This window comes from Cornus florida, unplaced genomic scaffold (assembly GCF_030987335.1).
Source record: "Cornus florida cultivar Cherokee Brave unplaced genomic scaffold, ASM3098733v1 CherokeeBrave_3.0.0_Hap2_Chr11, whole genome shotgun sequence".
Taxonomy (NCBI): domain Eukaryota; kingdom Viridiplantae; phylum Streptophyta; class Magnoliopsida; order Cornales; family Cornaceae; genus Cornus; species Cornus florida.
The window spans coordinates 127,650,101-127,669,930 of NW_026775581.1; the positions used below are offsets into that span (position 1 = coordinate 127,650,101).

The 19,830-nt window shown below is 33.4% G+C and overlaps 2 protein-coding genes across 2 annotated transcripts; both read left to right on the top strand.

Moving 5' to 3' along the window:
* Positions 1-2,116: 2,116 nt before the first annotated feature.
* Positions 2,117-7,910, top strand: LOC132282615 (thioredoxin domain-containing protein PLP3B-like). Its single transcript, XM_059784349.1, has 9 exons — positions 2,117-2,320; positions 2,514-2,607; positions 3,213-3,287; positions 3,414-3,461; positions 3,569-3,711; positions 5,862-5,934; positions 6,103-6,164; positions 7,427-7,522; positions 7,588-7,910. Exons 2-9 carry the CDS (start codon positions 2,524-2,526, stop codon positions 7,694-7,696), a joined length of 690 nt encoding a protein of 229 aa, XP_059640332.1. The 5' UTR covers positions 2,117-2,320; positions 2,514-2,523; the 3' UTR covers positions 7,697-7,910.
* Positions 7,911-10,658: 2,748 nt separating this feature from the next.
* LOC132283760 (thioredoxin domain-containing protein PLP3B-like) lies at positions 10,659-19,560 on the top strand. The gene is made up of 9 exons (XM_059785770.1): positions 10,659-10,924; positions 11,131-11,224; positions 11,595-11,669; positions 11,796-11,843; positions 11,951-12,093; positions 17,497-17,569; positions 17,740-17,801; positions 19,039-19,136; positions 19,204-19,560. The coding sequence occupies exons 2-9, from the start codon at positions 11,141-11,143 to the stop codon at positions 19,320-19,322; spliced, it is 702 nt and encodes a 233-aa protein (XP_059641753.1). The 5' UTR covers positions 10,659-10,924; positions 11,131-11,140; the 3' UTR covers positions 19,323-19,560.
* Positions 19,561-19,830: the final 270 nt, after the last annotated feature.

Below are 19,830 nucleotides of genomic sequence, written 5' to 3' on the forward strand. Positions count from 1 at the left end.
GGTAGTAAGGAGTGGACCAAGTTGCATTAATTGGTCAGACGCTATCTGTTTTTAAGAGAGCACCTTATAAAATTGCATTTTGCTATAAGTTAAATTGCACTTTGCTATAAGTTAAAAGGGTCAAGTATAGAAAATACTCTAAAATATACTTTATAAGGCATATCATAGAGCCCTTATAAAATATACCAATACATTATTTATTTGGATGCATTGAAATTAATTGTTTACTATTGTCTTGACAACTAAGTGTATATTTGCATGGATAATCAAAGTGGATTTCAGTCTTCCATACAAACTAAAACATCCATTCTTTTTTCTGATTATGCACACTGCATAGGCGCACAATTATTTATTGATGGTGATAGATTTATAGTTATTAGTTAGTTGTCTTATGCACGTTGCACAGACGCACGATTATTTGTTAGTGTTGATAAATTTATAGTTATTAGTTAGTTATTTTACGCATACTGTACAGACGCACAATTATTTATTGGTGATAATAGATTTATAGTTATTAGGTAGTTGTCTTATGCACGCTGCATAAACGCACAATTATTTGTTGGTGGTGATAAATTTATAGTTATTAGTTAGTTGTCTTATGCACATGGCACATACACATTATATTAGTTGTAGAATTTGAAAATATCGGGTGAAAATTCCGCACTCTTATAAAAAAAAATTTAGCGTGTGAAACTTAAAGTGCCTCGCATTTGAAAATTCGCCTAGGGCCTTTCAAAATTTTGGGAATCTCAGGGCTGACCCTGCTCTCATGTGCAAAATGCACCCCCAAAGTTTCAATTTGGTGCAAATAGGTCCCTCTGACAAATTTAAACACTAAGTTGACTAAATTACTCTTTCTAAACCATTTTATAAAATATATAAAAATAAATAATTTTATAAAATGACCGAAAAAGACATTATTGGAGGATGCCCCTCTCGTGCAAAAAATACCTCTAAAGTTTCAATCTGTTTTAAATAGGTCCTTCTAACAAATTTAAACCCTAAGTTGACTAAATTACCCTTACTGAACTATTTTATAAAATATATAAAAATAAAAAATTATATAAAATGATTGAAAATGTCACTATTGGAAGAGGCTGGCAATGGATAAGTAAAGATAAAAATAAAAGTATAAAAGAAAAGTAAAGATAAAAATAAAAAATAAAAAAAATAATAAAGTGCAAATTAAAGAAAACAAAATTTTTCTAAACTTCGAAAACCATTGCATATTGATATTGAGATTTTTTTTTTTTTTTTTTTGTTGAATAGTGTTGGTACATAAAAATAATAATAATAAAGAAAAAAAAATTTATTAAAAAAGAGTAAACTGGAATCTCAAAAAATTCAAATCCTTGCTTTACAAATTCTCAAAGTTTTTTTTAAAAAAATGTTAAGGGATATATATAGAGAAAAAAGTTTCAATATATATATATATATATATAAGGTAATGTGCACATAACACTCCTATAGTATGAGATTAATTGCATATATACCCTGTTGGGCATTTTTAGAAGAGTAAAAGGGCAAAACGGGTATTACAGCACTAATTTATGTCAGAGGGGGTATTTTTTTGCACAATGTGAAAAGATTATGAGTGTTTTTTGCACATTTTTTCAAATATGGGGTAAAAGAGTAAACTGGAAACTCAAAAAATTCAAATCCTTGTTTTACAAATTCTCAAAGTTTTTTTTTTAAGAAAATGTTAAGGGATATATATATAAAGAAAAAAGTTTCAAATATATATATATATATATATATATATATATATATATATATATATATAAAGTAATGTGCACATAACGCCTATACTATGAGATTAATTGCATATATACCCCTTTGGGCATTTTAAAAAGAGTAAAAAGGTAAAACGGATATTACAATACTAATTTATGTCAGAAGGGGTATTTTTTTGCAGAATGTGAAAAGATTAGGGATATTTTTTTGCACATTTTTTAAAATATAAGATAAAAGTGCTATCCTAAGTATACTTTTAGGGTGTTTTATACGCTTGTCCCAAACTAAAATTCGTCTTTCTCCTTTTTTTAATTTTTTCTTTTCTTTTCTTTTCTTTTTGTTCGAATAACTCATACTCCGTACATTTTAAAGACCAGATTATTGACACCTAGTGGTTCAAAACTTGAAATATATTGACGATCTGGGCGGGTTAGACTTCTTTGCCCTTCTCCACACTATCTCACTCTGCAAAACCCAGATATTTACTTCTTAGGCTTGTTTGTGCCGGTCAAAAGGCATTTCACTCGAACGTAGCGACCTAGGGTTAGGGTTCCAGAGATTGTTTTCCCAATTCCTACATCTCAAGGTAAGGGCTACTGCAATTGTCAATTGGTTTAACTAAAATCGATCTATATGAGCGATCTATTCAATTTATTTGTTATTCCTATATTTATATAGTTTTTGGTGTTACATATGCACCTTTAATGATCGAATTGTCAGAATTATCGTACACTCCTCGATCCTTATTCAGATATACAATTTCAATTTTTTCTTTGTAGAAATAGAAAGATGGATCCCGACTCAGTTAAATCGACTCTGTCCAATTTAGCATTTGGAAATGTAATGGCAGCGGCAGCTTGTAATTATCAAAAGGTATTTGTTGAATCATTTTCCCATTTTTTCTAATTTCGTAAATACTTCCCTATTTACCCTTTTTCATTTTTGAACATGAATTTAGTTTTGTCCGGGAAGTTCCTATTTGATATGTATTTAATATAATCTATCATCTTTCCCATTGTTAGTCTTTTGTTATGTTTTACTTCAGTGTGACAAGACTTGCATACTCACGGGTGAGCCGCTGATGTGGTCCAATTACAAATGCCCAAATAGTCTGTCATTACAAAATTAGGAAAGTGATAAATAAGGATAATAATATTTTTAGAATAAATTCAGTCACCCTCCCTGATTTCCTTATTTATCACTTTCCTGATTTTATAATTGCAGACTATGTGTGAATTTATAATTGGACCACGTTAGCGGCCAGTAGAGATGACCTACTCACTGGTTAGTAGGCAAGTTTTGTCCATATATATATATATATAATTAGGGACAGAAAATACAATTTTAAGACTCAGAAAGGTTAAATTGACTATGTAAGGAAAATGAATAGTGTAATGTTAATTAGTTTCACATTGCTAGCAGCATATTGCTATGCTGATTGTTATGGTGTTTCATTTGCCCATTCACTCATCTTACAGGAATTGTTATCTCAAGAAAGGGTACAGGAATCTACCTCTGTTAATGAGGAGGTCGATATTGATGAGCTGATGGATGTAAGTTGTATAATGCTTGTATTTTGCGTATTACTTGCCTAGAAAATAAAACTATCTACTTTGCTTGCTTTGTGTGCATCTATCTTTTTACTCCATGTTGTGTTTACCTGCAATTGGTGATATCAGGATCCTGAACTGGAAAAATTACATGCCGATAGGATCGCGGCTCTTAAGGTTAGCAATTCATTCTTATCAAATGCATCCACATGCAGTTTCTTATTTAGATTTGGGGTAAACTATCTGAATTGGAAAAATCATTATGCTTGGATTTGTTTGAATAGAAAGAAGCTGAGAAGCGACAGGCATTGAAGAAGCAAGGACATGGAGAGTATAGGGGGATAACAGAAGGGGACTTCTTGGGTGAAGTCACTGCCAGTGAAAAAGTGATCTGTCACTTCTACCATCACGAGTTCTACCGTTGCAAGTAAAGCTTGACTCTGAAATCTCTCTCTCTCTCTCTCTCTCACTCATACACTCACGTGTGCATGAGGACCACACACACAATCACACTGCCTGATAAGGGATTGAGTTCACATTACATGGACCTTCTTGTACCCATTAGTTCTAGATTTCATTCAGCTTGGTTACAGTGTGGAAGAGACTAACATAGTGGTTCCTCATTGGATCATTAGGTCCCCAAATTCTGGATTCCAGATATCTCATCATTTTGTTGTATCTACTTGACCAAATAATCTTAGGATGTGGGGTTTTGAGTATGTGGATATGACCCATGACCTAATTATTTCTTAGAAAGAATATAAAATTTACATTTACTAAAAGTACCTTGCCTTATATTCACAATGATGATTTTGATTGTAGTAAATATAGATAACATAATACTATAAATGAGGGGGGAAAGGCTTGAGATTGCACAATTAGATGTTACCATGTAAAATTAATTTATTAGCCAAAAGAATTACCATTTTAACTGTTTAGTAATGGTTGTTGTTTTTCAACCATGGTTGACAATCAGCAAATATGGATGTTTGAGCTTACAGAAAATGTGTGGCTGGCACTACATATATTAAGGATTGATAAAATATGTGAAATTATGCAATTTATATTGTTAATAGCTTTACCATTGGTATTCAAAAGCACAAAAAGAGAGAAAAAAAAGGAGACAGACTTTCAATGAAAGCCCTAGATTTTTCAGTGTTCTGGATTTCTGAGGTTGCGATGAATATATTGATCGTTGCTTTGATAATATATTAATTTGACTTGAGTTAGTCAAGGTGAATTTACAAATTTTTTGGGGCTTGTGGAATGCATATTAAGATGCCTTTTTAGTAATTCAAAGATTGTCCTTTACATGTTAATTAGGTATTAATATGGTTGCTAATCGTCAACTCTTTCTTGATCTCAAAGTCAATGGTGCTCCCTCTCCTTGTCTAGTCATATTTTACTACAAAATTTTCATTATTGCATTATTGGTTAACCATTATTGCAGTATTTGTCCAACATGTAATATGTACATTTTATTCTCAGCATGCATATTGAACACATTCGTAGGCTTCATATGACCTTTTAACATATTTCTATACTTTTGGGGGAAAAAACTCATTTCAATGCGTATAGGCTTAAAATGCTACTTCGAGAACTGTGCTTTATATCTCAAATTCATTTGTTCGGTTGTCTTATGATTGTGCTGTAGTGGACTGCCATAGCCGTTCTATTAAACCAACCTAGGTTCCCGATGCTGCTGTTGGCATAACAAGTGGAACACTCCCAAATTTGTGATGGATTTGCTGTGCTAAAGTGAAAGGCTATTTGTCTGGTTTTGAATAATTTTATCCACACTATGCTATTTACTTTGTTATTGTGGTATAAATACTTGCTGATTACTTTAATGGAAGATAAATTTGTAATTGGAATGTTAAAATGCATGTTGACAAGCCTTATCTGACAAAAACAATAAAAATGCATGATGACAAGCCCTCGAGGCATGAGGTTTGGTCCAGCATTCTTTAACCAAATTTTTTAAATAAAGGATAATATCATACAAGTGCATAAAAGTAAATACTGATGCGGTCCTTTGGCTGCAGTTAACCATTTTCATCCATATAAGTTTTGATATGGTTTATTCTGAGTCTTATATATTCGTTTACTCTAGGTTTGGAGAAAAGGTAAAGAAGTGATAAAACTACACCTTAAACTAATGCTCCACTCCATGATGTCCATTTGGCAAATGATGGGAATTGGAGTTTCTTTTGGGGTTTTAAACCCCTCCATTTTCAAAATCCAGCAACTGAAAATTTTGTTTGGAATATTATAGAAATAGCTTTAATCAAAGCCAAACTATTGTCTTTGTTTTAAACTTATAATGTCACATCAGGAGAGCCTCATAATAAACTGCACCCCTTACATGAACCTTGCATTTGAGATTCCCCTTGGTGTGCAAGCTTCTGACACCTTTCAGGACACCTTTATAAGTTTACTGAACGTGAATGGTTCATTGGGAGTTGGAATATCTTTTCACCTCTTGCACGAGTCTTGTCAGTCCCAAGAACATGCATACACACAAACAGGAACATATATGTTGTTATTTTATGTAATCATGTTGATATATCGTTCTAGGATAATGGATAAGCATTTGAAGTCCCTTGCACCAAGGCATGTTGATACCAAGTTCATCAAGTTGGACGCTGAGGTCAGTTTATATCAGCTCTTATGTTTTACGGTCTAGTATGGGTCATTTACTCAGATTTAGCCTTAACTGAGTGGTAATTGTAATATTGATTTTTCATTCATTTGTTTGAAGTAAATTCTAGAACATTAGATGCAAAATGGGATTCTAATTATCTGAATTGAAATGCAGAATGCGCCTTTCTTTGTTGCCAAACTAGGAATCAAAACTTTGCCTTGTGTCATATTATTCAGGTCAGTCTTGTATTGTTTCTTAAATATTCTTTCTTACACACTTGTGTAATGGAGTAGTTCTATAAGAGGTATACCATGCAAGAAAACAGAAATTTTTATCTTACAACATTCCAGTCTCAAGTAATCATAGTCATGAACTTTGTTTCTTTTCCTGTTTTATTGCAAAGTAGCTAAATATCCTAAATTGATGCACTAGCAAATGTGGGTGCCTAAAAGATCAAATAAACATTAAAACAATTGGAATGTTCAGCCATATTGCAACTATGATGTACCTAGAGATGCAGCTTGCTCAGGTAGGACTGACCTGCACAACCTTTGGGTGGGATTGGTTTGGAAAATCTTATCCTGTCCTCTGAATTCTTGGGCTTTGGCAAATGTGTTCCATGACCAACCTGAAGCTTACCTGTGCCATGCATAGTAAATTTATTTATTTATTATTATTATTATTATTTTTCGGAAACTGAAGTAAGAACCCCTTTTAAGGATCGTCAGTAGATTCATCATCCTTCACCATAATCAAAATCCTAGCAAGGCTGCTTTGCCACTCCCATGTTGCATTCAAAGTGTTTTTCCTCCTTGTTTGTTGAGTGACTCAACCCCGATACGGATATCAGCTGTAGATTGATTGCGGCATTCTCCGGACCATGAAGCAACCTCATTCTTGAACATTCATATATTTTTTTAATGATCAACCATGAATTGGTACTATAAGTTCTTGATTCACGGTTTACCCCTCAATTTCTCTCTTTGATTTAATGCGCCTTTATGGCATAATGCTTCTTTTGTTTTTTTTTTTTTCCCCTTCTAGATCGTATCGTATATACATATTTTTTCATTTAATAGTAAAAAAAATAATTTTCTATTAAAAAGCCAGAAGTTTCTAGAGAAAAGATTTGAGGTTTGTCTTCATTAGAGTCAAGTCTCTATTTTTCAACCTACTGGTGGATAAACCTTTTCATCATGTCTTCGTTATACTTTTTACTTATTTTGGTGAGCAAGAAAGAAAGTTTTGAATCTTTAATTTTTTATTTTTAATGCCAAAAGCATTTAAGATCTAATTTCTGAAGTGGGGTTGAGTTTGGGTCTGATAGCTTGGATTGGGTTGTTGTTCACCGGGAGAGTGGTGGCCAATAGGTCTCCAGGCCGACAGAAGGTGGCCAGAGTTGCAGTTTTGGAAGTGCCTTGTATGCTTAATTTTATGCCTCAATATTTGTAGAGGCTTTTAAGATCATGTATTGAAGACTTGCGAGATTCCCTTTCAGTAAAGGAATTGCAGCAGATAGGCTGGTTGGGTTTCAGGATTTGGGAGGAAAAGACGATTTCAGCACAAAGACACTCGAGGTTCTACTAATAAAGAAAGGATGCTCCTGTCATTGCTTTGCTAATCATATCCCAAAACAGTTCCTAAACCATCACTTTTTACAGGGATAATTAGTGAAAAGAAAGAAGAAGAAGATGGATACGATGGTTATCCCGAAAGTATACGCAGGACTGTGAGATCCTCTGTGGATCCTGATTCTGATTCTGACTGAAGAGGAAATAAAGTGCCTGTATTGATTTGTATTGGTGGTTGCCTTAAACATGTGCTTGCATATCTTGTTATATTTATCTATGTTTACCACCTCTTGAAGCTTTTTTTTTTTTTTCAAAATTGTACTCTTCTAAACAATTTTGAGTCATCTAATTTGAAAACCGTAGCAATGTAACTGTACTCGTCACTATAACATTTTTAGTGTTTTGTGCATACATGTAGGCCCGTGTGTGCAACCCGAATTAAATCAACTTTAAAATCGGATTGCAAACTCAAATTTAAAAATTCATTTAGAAATAAGTTGTAACTCCACCTAACTATGGTCCTAGCTGATCATATTGCTGCCTAATAAAATTAGTCTGATTATGTATCCACTCTCACGAGGATTAGGTTAGTGGATGCACAAGTATATAAATATGCATGTAGTAACTCCTTCAATTCAATTCCCTCTCTAGATCTCTCATTTTTGTATATGGCCACCACAAGCCAGATCAAGATCAGATGTCGTCCATGTAGCCTTGCATAACTCCTATGGTCTCCTCGGGCGGAGTTGGAGAAATTCGATGCCCTAAAAGTTGTCACCATCCATATAATTCCTTTCTTTACCATCTCTTAATTCTGTAAATAATTTAAGTTATACATTAATAAGTAAATAATTTAAGTTATACATTAATAAGTTCGATTTAGCATATTTATATAAATTTATTGTTTTGCTTCTTTCAAATGATTTTTGAAAGATGTTTATGTACCCTCAACCCAAGCACAACTTATTATTCTATCCACCCTACTAGCAAAAACTTGTTCTCTACAAACAAATGAAAACACCAATTCTATTTATAGGCATCCTGCTCTCTACATAATTTTTCTTAAATATTTACAACACTACAAAATTCTTCATTATTTTAAAATATTCTAAAATTTACTACCTTTTACAAACCTCAAAAACTCTGCATTAATTTAAAAGACTCTATAACTCTAGTCTATTTATGTCATGCAGATACCTCATTAATTCTTACATGTACCCTGCGTGATACAATCCCTTTACAAATACATGGTGCGTGACAAATGGATATTTGTCATTTTATTATGGCAAACTTCAATTACCACTAAATAATTTTACCTCTAAAAACGAGCGCACTTGAAACAAATATTGAAAAATTGTACATGTCTGTTTGTTTGTCCTCCCCCGGCGGCGAAAAAACAATTACAATAAACACATGGGGTATACCCACGGCCCAAACAGGAGGAGATGGGCAAACAAGAAAACACGAAAGTGAAACTGTCCATTAGTGGCCCAAACAAGAGAACATAAAATATTCAAAAACTTAACACTTGACTTGAGATTATAGTGATTTTACCCTGTCATGAAATCCAAGCAATGGACTGGGCTAGGGAAAAGGAAGACCGTGTGTTACGACACCATCAATTTGTTTCTGAGATGATAGAGTCGGATCATGCTTTTGTGGACTTGTGTGTAATAACGTGGAGCATAAGGAATTCGGTGAGGGACACATGGCGGTCTTGGACAGAAAGTATGAGCGTGACTTGGAATCCTCATTGTTGGAACGAGCTATGAATAAGTGCTTCCCGGAATTAGAAACTCTGAAATTTGAAGGTGATGAGGAGGAACAAGTAGAGATATTCATTGGGTTGCCCGCAACATGCTCTCATATATACCATGTCCACTGCATTATAGAGTGGCTTAAAATGAGTCTTTTGTGCTCCTTATGTCGCTTCAAGTTGTCACCAAAATTTAAAGCACATCCACATATGGCTACCCATCTTGGGTATTTGTAAGTATTGGTTAGCCAGCTTTGAACTTTTGTTCTCAATCTTACTATATTAATTTGAGTTATATATATACCTTAGTATCATATTTGTGTTAATAATTTGACTTATACATTAATAAGTACAATTTAGCATATTTATATAAATTTATTGTTTTGCTCTCTTCAAATGGTTTTTGATCGATGTTTCTGTACCTTCAACACAAGGCCAACTCATTATTATATTTTTAAACTCGAATTTGCAAAGGAAGTTGAAAAGAAAAATGTCTTCATAATTTGAATATTATATATAATATATTTAAAATAAAAATTATACATGAAAATAATATTACAAATCGGGTTCGGGTTGGGTAGGTTGCTAGCTCATTAACCCAAGTCCAATCCTAATGAAGTTTAGGTTAAAAAAATCCTATCTAAGCCCAACCCCAACTGCAAAAATAATCATCCAAATTTGAGTTGTCCAACTCAAGTATATCAAGTTGCACCCCTACTTCCTCTTGGACGGGGCGGTGGGGAGGGGTCAGCCCTCCAAATTTTTTGTGGCAACTCTTCTTAAAATTATTTATTTATGGCAACTAACGATAATTTTGTATAGAAAAATTAGAGTTCGCCTCCCTAAATTTTGGTGGAAATTATTTTTTTTCTTACCTGTTTGTTTCGATGTAAAATATTTTTTTTGAAAAAATATTTTTTTAATTAACTTTTTTAGTGTTTGACAAAGGTTTATGTTGAGGTCAAGCTCATCGAGGGCATGTAAAATAACTTGTCAAAAATTTATGGATAAGTTATTTTTGTTAAATTTTAATATATATTTTTTTCCTAAATATTTTACGACAATCAAATACCAAAAAATAAAAATATATTTTATAAAAAATATTTTACATCCAAACAAATGAGCCAAAATGTTAAGCAATTTTATTTTAATTTTTTTTGAAAAGTAATGTTAAGCAATATAAATAAATAAATAATATGTACATGTCCTTCAGCTTTAGCTGAAGGATTACAAAACAGGCCATTATAATAAAGGACCAATGCAAATTAAAACATGGCCATAAAATTAGTCCAGTACACAGGCCCAGAGGGCAACAAAAGGGAAGGTGAACCCAATCAAAATATGACAAGTGTCCAAAATAAAAATAATCAAACCCATTTTAAACCGGTTAGAAATCTAACGACCCATCTGAATTCAACATCTCATTTTTATTTCTCTCACTACTTCTCTCTCCAGCAAAACTATTTTCTCTCTCTAGCAAACCCATCACCACTCGTTCCTAATTTCTTTCACTTTTCTTCTATCTCACATTGCACAACCCAGATCTTTACTTCTTAGGCTTTGTTTGTGTGCACATTGCAGAAGCCGTTTCAAAGTACATTTCACTGAAACGGGAACCGACCTAGGGTTAGGGTTCCGAAGGTTGTTTTCCCAAGTCCTACATCTCCGGGTAAGGGCTACTGCAATTGGCGATTGGTTTAAATAAAATTGATTTATATGGGTGGTCTATTCATTAAAATTGTTTTTCTTATATTTAAAACTTGGGTCTTAGTCTTACAGATGCGTCTTTAATGATCGAATTGTCGGAATTAGCATACCCTCCCTGATCCCTATTCAGATACACAATTTCGTTTTTATTTTTGTTTTCTATTGTAGAAATAGAGAGATGGATCCCGACTCGGTTAAATCGACTCTGTCCAATTTAGCATTTGGAAATGTAATGGCAGCAGCAGCTCGTAATTATCAAAAGGTATTTCTTGAATCATTTTCCCATTCTTTCTAATTACGTAAATACTTCCCTTTTTTTTTTTTTTTTTTTTTTCATTTTTGAACATGAATTTAGTTTTGTCAGGGAAGAACCTATTTAATATGATCTATTATCTTTCCCATTGTTAGTCTGTTTGTTCTGTTTTACTTCAGTGTGTGTGTGTGTGTGTGTATATATATATATATATATATGATAAAATTAGGGACAGAAAATACAATTTAAGACTCAGGAAGGCTAAATTGACTATGTAAGGAAAATGAATAGTGTAATGTTAATTAGTTTCACATTGCTAGCAGCATATTGCTTTGCTGATTGTTAGGGTGTTTCATTTGCCCATTCACTCATCTTATAGGAATTGTTATCTCAAGAAAGGGTACAGACATCTACCTCTGTTAATGAGGAGGTCGATCTTGATGAGCTGATGGATGTAAGTTGGATAATTCTTCTATATTGCATATTACTTACCTAGAAAATAAAACTATCTACTTTGCTTCCTTTGCGCGCATCTATCTTTATACTCCATGTTGTGTTTACCTGCACTTGGTGATATCAGGATCCTGAACTGGAAAAATTACATGCCGATAGGATCGCGGCTCTTAAGGTTAGTTATTTATTCTTATCAAATACATCCACGTGCAGTTTGTTATTTAGATTTGGGGTAAACTATCTGAATTGGAAAAGTCATTATGCTTGGATTTCTTTGAATAGAAAGAAGCTGAGAAGCGACAGGCATTGAAGAAGCAAGGGCATGGGGAGTATAGGGAGATAACAGAAGGGGACTTCTTGGGTGAAGTCACTGCGAGTGAAAAAGTGATCTGTCACTTCTACCATCGCGAGTTCTACCGTTGCAAGTAATGCTTTGACTCCGAAATCTCTCTCTCTCTCTCTCTCTCTCTCAAATGCACGAGGACCACACACACAAACACACAGGCTGATAAGGGATTGAGTATTTGAGTTCACATTACCTGGACCTTCTTGTACCCATAAGTTCTAGATTTCAATTAGCTTGGCTACAGTGTGGAAGCGACTGACTTAGTGGTTACTCATTAGATTATTATGTCCCTAAAGTCCGGATTCCAGATATCTCATCCTTTTGTGGTATTGACCAAATAATATTAGGATACAGGGTTTTGAGTATGTGGATATGAGCTATGACCTAATTACTTCGTAGAACGAATATATATATAAAAAATACATTTACTAAAAGTACTTTGCCTTGTATTCACAATGTTGATTCTTGATTGAAGTAAATATAAATATCATAATACTATAAATGAGGGGGGAAAAACTTGAGCTTGCACAATTAGATTGAATCTTGATTGTAGTAAATATAAATAACATAATACCATAAATGAGGGGTGAAAAAGCTTGAGCTTGCACAATTAGATGTTACCATGTAAAATTAATTTATTAGCCAAAAGTTTTACTATTTTAACTGTTTGGTATTGGTTATAGTTTTTCAATCATGGTTGACAAGCAGCAAATATGGATTTCTGAGCTGTGAGTTAATTTATTTGCCAAAAGTATTACCATTTTAACTATTTACCTTTTATATGATGGATAGTTAACAACCTAACGACATGAGAGAGACCATGAGCATCGAGGATGTTGGGGAGAGAGAAGGTACATGGTGAGATTGATGAAAACCGATAGCTTTAAGGCCAGTGGGCCACTAGTCTGAGTCAAGTACTGAAAGTCTGAAATACATAAAAAAATTCATCCCCTTCAGTCTTCACTCACCACTCACGCGACAGAGCCATATATATACACGTTTATGTAAAAAAGCCCCATTTTATCTTTTTCAGTCTTCACTCACAACTCAACATGATATATATGCACAAGTCACGACCACAGAGCCTTATATATATATGGACACAAGCGATATATACACAAAAAAGTTCATGTACTAAAAGTACCTTGCCTTATATTCACAATGCTGATTCTTGATTGTAGTAAATATGGATTACATAATAGTACAAATGAGGGGAAAAAAACTTGAGATTGCACAATTAGATGTTACCATGTAAAATTAATTTATTAGCGTGGGTTTTGGGCTAGTTATGAATGGGCTAGTCAGTAATGGGTCAATAACCCATTAGTAACCCATTTATGGGGAGTCATAAATGGTTTGGGTATTAAATGGGTTAATCAACTCACATCCAACCCGATGACCTGAATATTTTTAAACACAAATTGTCAAATTATTTTGATTATAAAAAAAGAAGAAGGTTCCTGTAGCAGTTTTCATTAATTTTTTGGTTTCCAGCATCGCAATTTTTTTTTTCCTGAAAAATTCACTTATATATATATAGAAAAAGGAGCTTTGACTGGGTAACATTTGAAAATTTTACCGGGAAAAAAAAAAGGTTCCTGTAACAGTTTTCCATTAATTTTTTGGTTTCCAACATTACAATTTTTATTTATTTATTTATTTTTTAATTCGAAAAATTTACACACACACGTATATATAGAAAAAGGAGCTTTGTCATATATATATAAAGGAGGTTTGACATGTGTGTGTGTATATATATATATATATATAAAGGAGCTTTGACGGGTAACATATGAAGATTTTAATTCGTTGCTGGTGATTTAATCTTATATTTTTTTTATCCAGTAAAATAAAAATTGAAGGAACAATATGGTAATATGGGAAAAAAAAAAGAAATGAAAGATTTATTTAATAAGAGAGAGAGAAGCAGATAGGAGAGTGAAAAAAATAGGAGAGCGCCGAAAAAAAAATAGGAGAGAGAAGCAGGTAGAGACAGAAAATATTAGGTGGTTCGTATCCATAGTGTAATTTATGGTATGGACCAATAAAAAAAACTGAATAAAATTTTACAAAACTTCCCACATTATCATCTTAATGACATACCCTTTTGACTTTTCTCTTTTAAATTTCTCTCACTACAAGTCCAATTCTCTCTCTAACACCTCTCTTTCCTCATGTCCCATATCTTTTCTCTCTCTCTCTCTCTCTCTCTCTCCCTCTCCAACAACAAGTTCCTTACTTTCTACAAGTTGAAAATGATGATTATTGTAAAGAGAAAAGAGGGTTTTGTTTGAACGGGTTAAGATGGGTACCCACTCTTAACCCACCATTAACCTTTGAATTGAATGGATACCCACTTTTTACCCACCTACTCACTTAAATTTGGGTGCTCAAATGATTTAATTTTAGTGGGCGGGTTTGGGCGGTTTAATGGGTTTGTGCTTAAATTGCTACCCCTAGTCTAAAGTATTGCCATTATAACTGCATAGTATTGGTTGTACTTTTTCGACCATGGCTAACAAGCCGCGAATATGGATGTTTGAGCTCACATGTGAGTTGGCATATGCATATCTTAAACATGTATCTTGTCATCTCATTTACTTGTAACTTTGTTATCCTGTGTCCATACATTGTCTTATTTAATATGAAAACTCATCTAGTGTTGATTCTTGATTGTAGTAAATATAGATAACTTAATACTACAAATGAGGGGAAAAAAAGCCTTGAGATTGCACAATTAGATGTTATTTCCATGTAAAATTAATTTATTAGTCTAAAGTATTATTAACTGTATAGTATTGGTTGTAGTTTTTCGACCATGGCTGACAAGCAGCAAATATGGATGTTTGAGCTTTCATGTGAGTTGGGATATGCATATCTTAAACATGTATCTTGTCATCTTATTTACTTGTAACTTTGGTATCCTGTGTCCATACATTGTCTTATTTAATATGAAAACTCATCTAGTGTTTATAGAACATGTGTGGCTTATACTGCATTTATTAAGGATTTATAAAATATGTAAAATTATGCAATTTATATTGTTAATAGCTTCAGTGTTAGTATTAAAAAATTAAAAAAAAAAAAAAAAGGAGACAAACTTTCAATGAAAGCCCTAGATTTTTCAGTGTTTTGGATTTCTGAGGTTGCAATGAATATATTGATCGTTGATTTGAAAATTTATTAATTTGACACGAGTTATTTAAGATGAATTTACATTTTTTTTTTTTTTTGTGGCTTTTGGAGTGCACTTTAAGATGCCTTTTTAGTAATTGAAAGATTGTCCTTTACATGTTAATTAGGTATTAATATGGTTGCTAATATATATATATATATATATATATATGTATATGTCTCAAATTCATTTATTCGGTTGTCTCTTTATTGTGTTGTAGTGGACTGCCATAGCCGTTCTATTAAGTGCCCGTTTGGGATTGCTGTTAGAATGATAAAAGCACTTTTAGTAGTAGAACTGTTATAAAACTGCTGTCAGTAAAAAACATCTTATGCGTTTGGTGATGAATTGTATAAATCACTTTTAAATTTGTTTGGTAACAATGTTGCTTAAAACACTTTTACTACTGAATTTACTAATAGTATCCCTATCTTATGTATGTATTTTTCCGTTCTATATAAGATGAATTATTGCTTGCAAAAGGAAAAAATAAAACATCATCAGCACTCATGTTTTATGAAATTCAAATTGTATAAGATTCAAGATTGAAGTTTAGTTCGGCTAATTATAGCTTGATTTTTTCATGAATATACTAACTACAGCTTTATGTGACTTTAATTTTAAATTAAATTAACCCAAGAGTGAAATCTAATTTTTTTTCCAATTTCCAACCTCACCCAGAATTATTCAGCTGAGCAGCAATGCTTTGCGCATCCATCCTTATCTGGCATCCAAACCCTTCTTTAGATACACTTGCACATTTTAGAACTTAACTGCGATAGATATTGTAAAATGAACTCACCTAATAAATAGGAAATACTCACAATCAGAATAGAAGTTCCAGAAATTGTATTGCTTATTTTTTTAACCCATAAAATAGAATTTACAGAATACTCAAATAGACGAGACGAAGAAGATTTCTGATCTAGCTACAGGTATGTGAATTTTCTTTGGTTCCTGGCTGGATGATTGTAAAACTGAACTAAACTTCTAGTAAAAAAAAACTTTTAATATAATTTGAATTTCTAATATAGGGGTTTTAAGGGGCCATACTAGATAAGATAACAATAATAGTAGTGGTGCAGATCTGTCATCTGTGACAGTGTCCCAGACAACACAAATTGATTTGCATAATCATTATATATTCCTTTAACACCAGGGATAAAATTTTATTTAAAAAAAATAAAGAGGGATTAAATTGTCTTAAAAAAACATAGTTACCTAAAAAAATCTACCTCTACCTAAAACGCAATTCTAAAAGCTACGATTTGTAGCTTCATGTGAACACGCTTTTTTGATAAAATCTTTACTACCTAACCGCACTTATTTTTGTCACCGAGCACATCTCACTACAATTTTTTAAATTGAAAATGCTTTTTTGTAGTAGAAAAGCAATCCCAAATGGGCTCTAAACCAACTCAGGTTCCTGATGGTGCTGTTGGCATAACAAGTGGAACACTCCCAAATTTGTGATGGATGTGTTGTGCTAAAGTGCAAGGCGATTTGACTGGTTTTGAATAATTTTATCCACACTATGCTATTTACTTTGTTATTGTGGTATAAATACCTGCTGATTACTTTAATGAAAGATAAGTTTGTAATTGGAGTGTTAAAATGCATGTTGACAAGCCTTATCCAACAAAAACAATAAAAATGCATGATGACAGGCCATTGAGGCATGAGGTTTGGTCACACATTATTTAACCAAAAATTTTAAATGATAAGATCATACAAGTGCATAAAAGTAAATACTGATGCGGTCTCGTGGCTACAGTATACCATTTTAATCCATATAAATTTTGATTCGGTTTATGCTGAGTCTCATATATTCGTTTACTCTAGGTCCGGTGAAAAGGTAAAGAAGTGATAAAACTACACTGTAAACTACTGCTCCACTCCATATGTCCATTTAGCAAATGATGGTAATTGGAGTTCCTTTTGGGATTTTAAATCCCTCCATTTTCAAAATCCAGCAACTGAAAATTTCGTTTGGAATAGACTTATAGAAATAGCTTTAATTAAAGCCAAACTATTGTCTTTGTTTTGCACTTATTATCTAACCTCAGAACACGAACCTTGCATTTGAGGTATGAGCTTCTGTAAGGTGCACTGACCTCAAGATTCCCTTTGATGTGCCAGCTTCTGACACCTTTCAGGACTCCTTTATAAGTTTACTGAACCTGAATGTGTTCATTGGGAGTTGGAATACCTTCTCCTGTCAGTCCCAAGAACATGCATGCGTGCATACACACAAACAGGAACATATATGTTGTTATTTTATGTAATCATGTTGATATATCTTTCTAGGATAATGGATAAGCATTTGAAGTCCCTTGCACCAAGGCATGTTGATACCAAGTTCATCAAGTTGGACGCTGAGGTCAGTTTATATCAGCTTCTATGTTTTACGCCTTCTAGTAAGGGTCATTTACTTAGATTTTGCCTTGACTGAGTGGTAATTGTAATATTGATTTTTCATTCATTTGTTTGAAGTAAATACTAGAATCTTATTTGCAAAACGGGACTCTAACTATCCGAATTGAAATGCAGAATGCGCCTTTCTTTGTTGCCAAACTAGGAATCAAAACTTTGCCTTGTGTCATATTATTCAGGTCAGTTTTGTGTCGTTTTCTAAATATTCATTCTTGCGCACTTATGTAACACTTCTATAAGAGGCATACCATGCAAGAAAACAGAATTTATAATCTTACAATATTCCGATCTCAAGTAATCATAGTCATGAATATTGGTTCTTTTCCTGTTTTATTGCAAAGTAGCTAAAATTTAAAAGCTAGCAAATGCGGATGCCTAAAAGATTAAATAAGCATTAAAACAATTGGAATATTCAGTCATATTGCAACTATGATGTTCCTAGAGATGGAGCTTGCTCATGTAGGACCAACCTGCACTACCTTTGGGTGGGCTTGGTTGGGAAAATCTTATCCTGTTCTCTGAATTCTTGGGCTTTGGCAAATGTGTTCCATAACTCGACCAACCTAAAGCTTACCTGTGTCATGCATAAGAAACTTATTTATTTATTTATTATTATTATATTTTTAGGAACCTGAAATCAGAATCCCTTGTAAGGATCCTCATTAGATTCATCCTTCGCCATAGTCAAAATCTTAGCAAGGCTGCTTTGCCACTGCCATTGCTGCATTCAAAGTGTTTTTCCTCCCTGTTTGTTGAGTGACTCAACCCCTATACGGAAATCAGCTGTAGATTGATTGCGACATTCTCCGGGCCGTGAAGCAACCTTGTTTTTGAACACTCATATATATTTTTAATGTTCAACCATGAACTGGCACAATAAGTTATTGATTCACCTCTCAATTTCTCTCTTTCATATATATATTTTTTTCTTTTCTTAGTTGGTACTCACACACGCATGCCTTCACTGAGGCTCGAACCCCTAACCCTCCCTTTGGGAAGTAGAGGCTTGGTATCACTAGGCCATTGGCCTGTTGGTAATTTCTCTATTTGATTTAATGTGCCTTTATGGCATAATGCTCCTTTATTTTTTCATCCTACTGGTGGATAACCTTATCATCATGTCTTCATTATACTTATACTTATTTTGGTGAGCAAGAAAGAAAGTTTTGAATCTTTTATTTTTTATTTTTAATACCAAAATCATCTAAGTTCTAATTTCTGAAGTGGGGATGAGTTTCGGTCCGATAGCTTGGATTGGGTTGGTCATTGGCAAACTGGTGGCCAAGAGGCCTCCAGCCTGACAGAAGCTGGCCAGAGTTGCAGTTTTGGATGTGCCTTGTGCTCTTTATTTCATGCCTGAATATTTGTAGAGGTTTTTTAGATCACGTATTGAAGACTTGCGAGATTCCCTTTCAGGAAAGGAATTGCAGCAGATAGGCTGGTTGGGTTCCAGGATTTGGGAGGAAAAGATGATTTCAGCACAAAGACACTGGAGGTTCTACTAATAAAGAAAGGTAATGCTCTTGTCATTGCTTTGCCATTCATAGCCCAAAACAGTTCCTAAACCATCACTTTTTACAGGAATAATCAGTGAAAAGAAAGAAGATGAAGATGGAAATGGAGACAATGGTTATCCCGAAAGTATACGCAGGACAGTGAGATCCTCTGTGGATCCTGATCCTGATTCTGATTCTGACTGAAGAGGAAACAAAACTGTCTGAATTATTGACTTGTATTAGTGGTTGCCTTAAAACACGTGTGCTTGCATATCTTTTGTTATATGTTTACCACCTCTTGAAACCTTTTATTTTCCAAAATTGTACTCTTGAAAACAATTTTGAGTCATAAAAAAGAACCGTACTCAAGGCACTATAACATTTTAGTGTTTTGTGCATACATGCAGGCCATAGAAATTTTAATCCAGTTTATATTTTTCCATTCCTTAGGTTTTCTTTTCACTCTCATCAACCTAAAACTATTATCAAAAACCCATCTTTGTGAAATTTGTATTTTTCAAGCATTTGTCGGTGCATGAACATCATTATCCAATACTTATCGCCCTTTCATTGAATGGTAAGAGGAGAAGAAGAATAGGGACAAATCTAAAATCAACATTATTTTTAAATCAAGTGTTTGCTATATCCTATATAAGACATTCCAATACGAACTCCGGAAGACAACTTATGAATCCGAATTTTTGTCAATAGA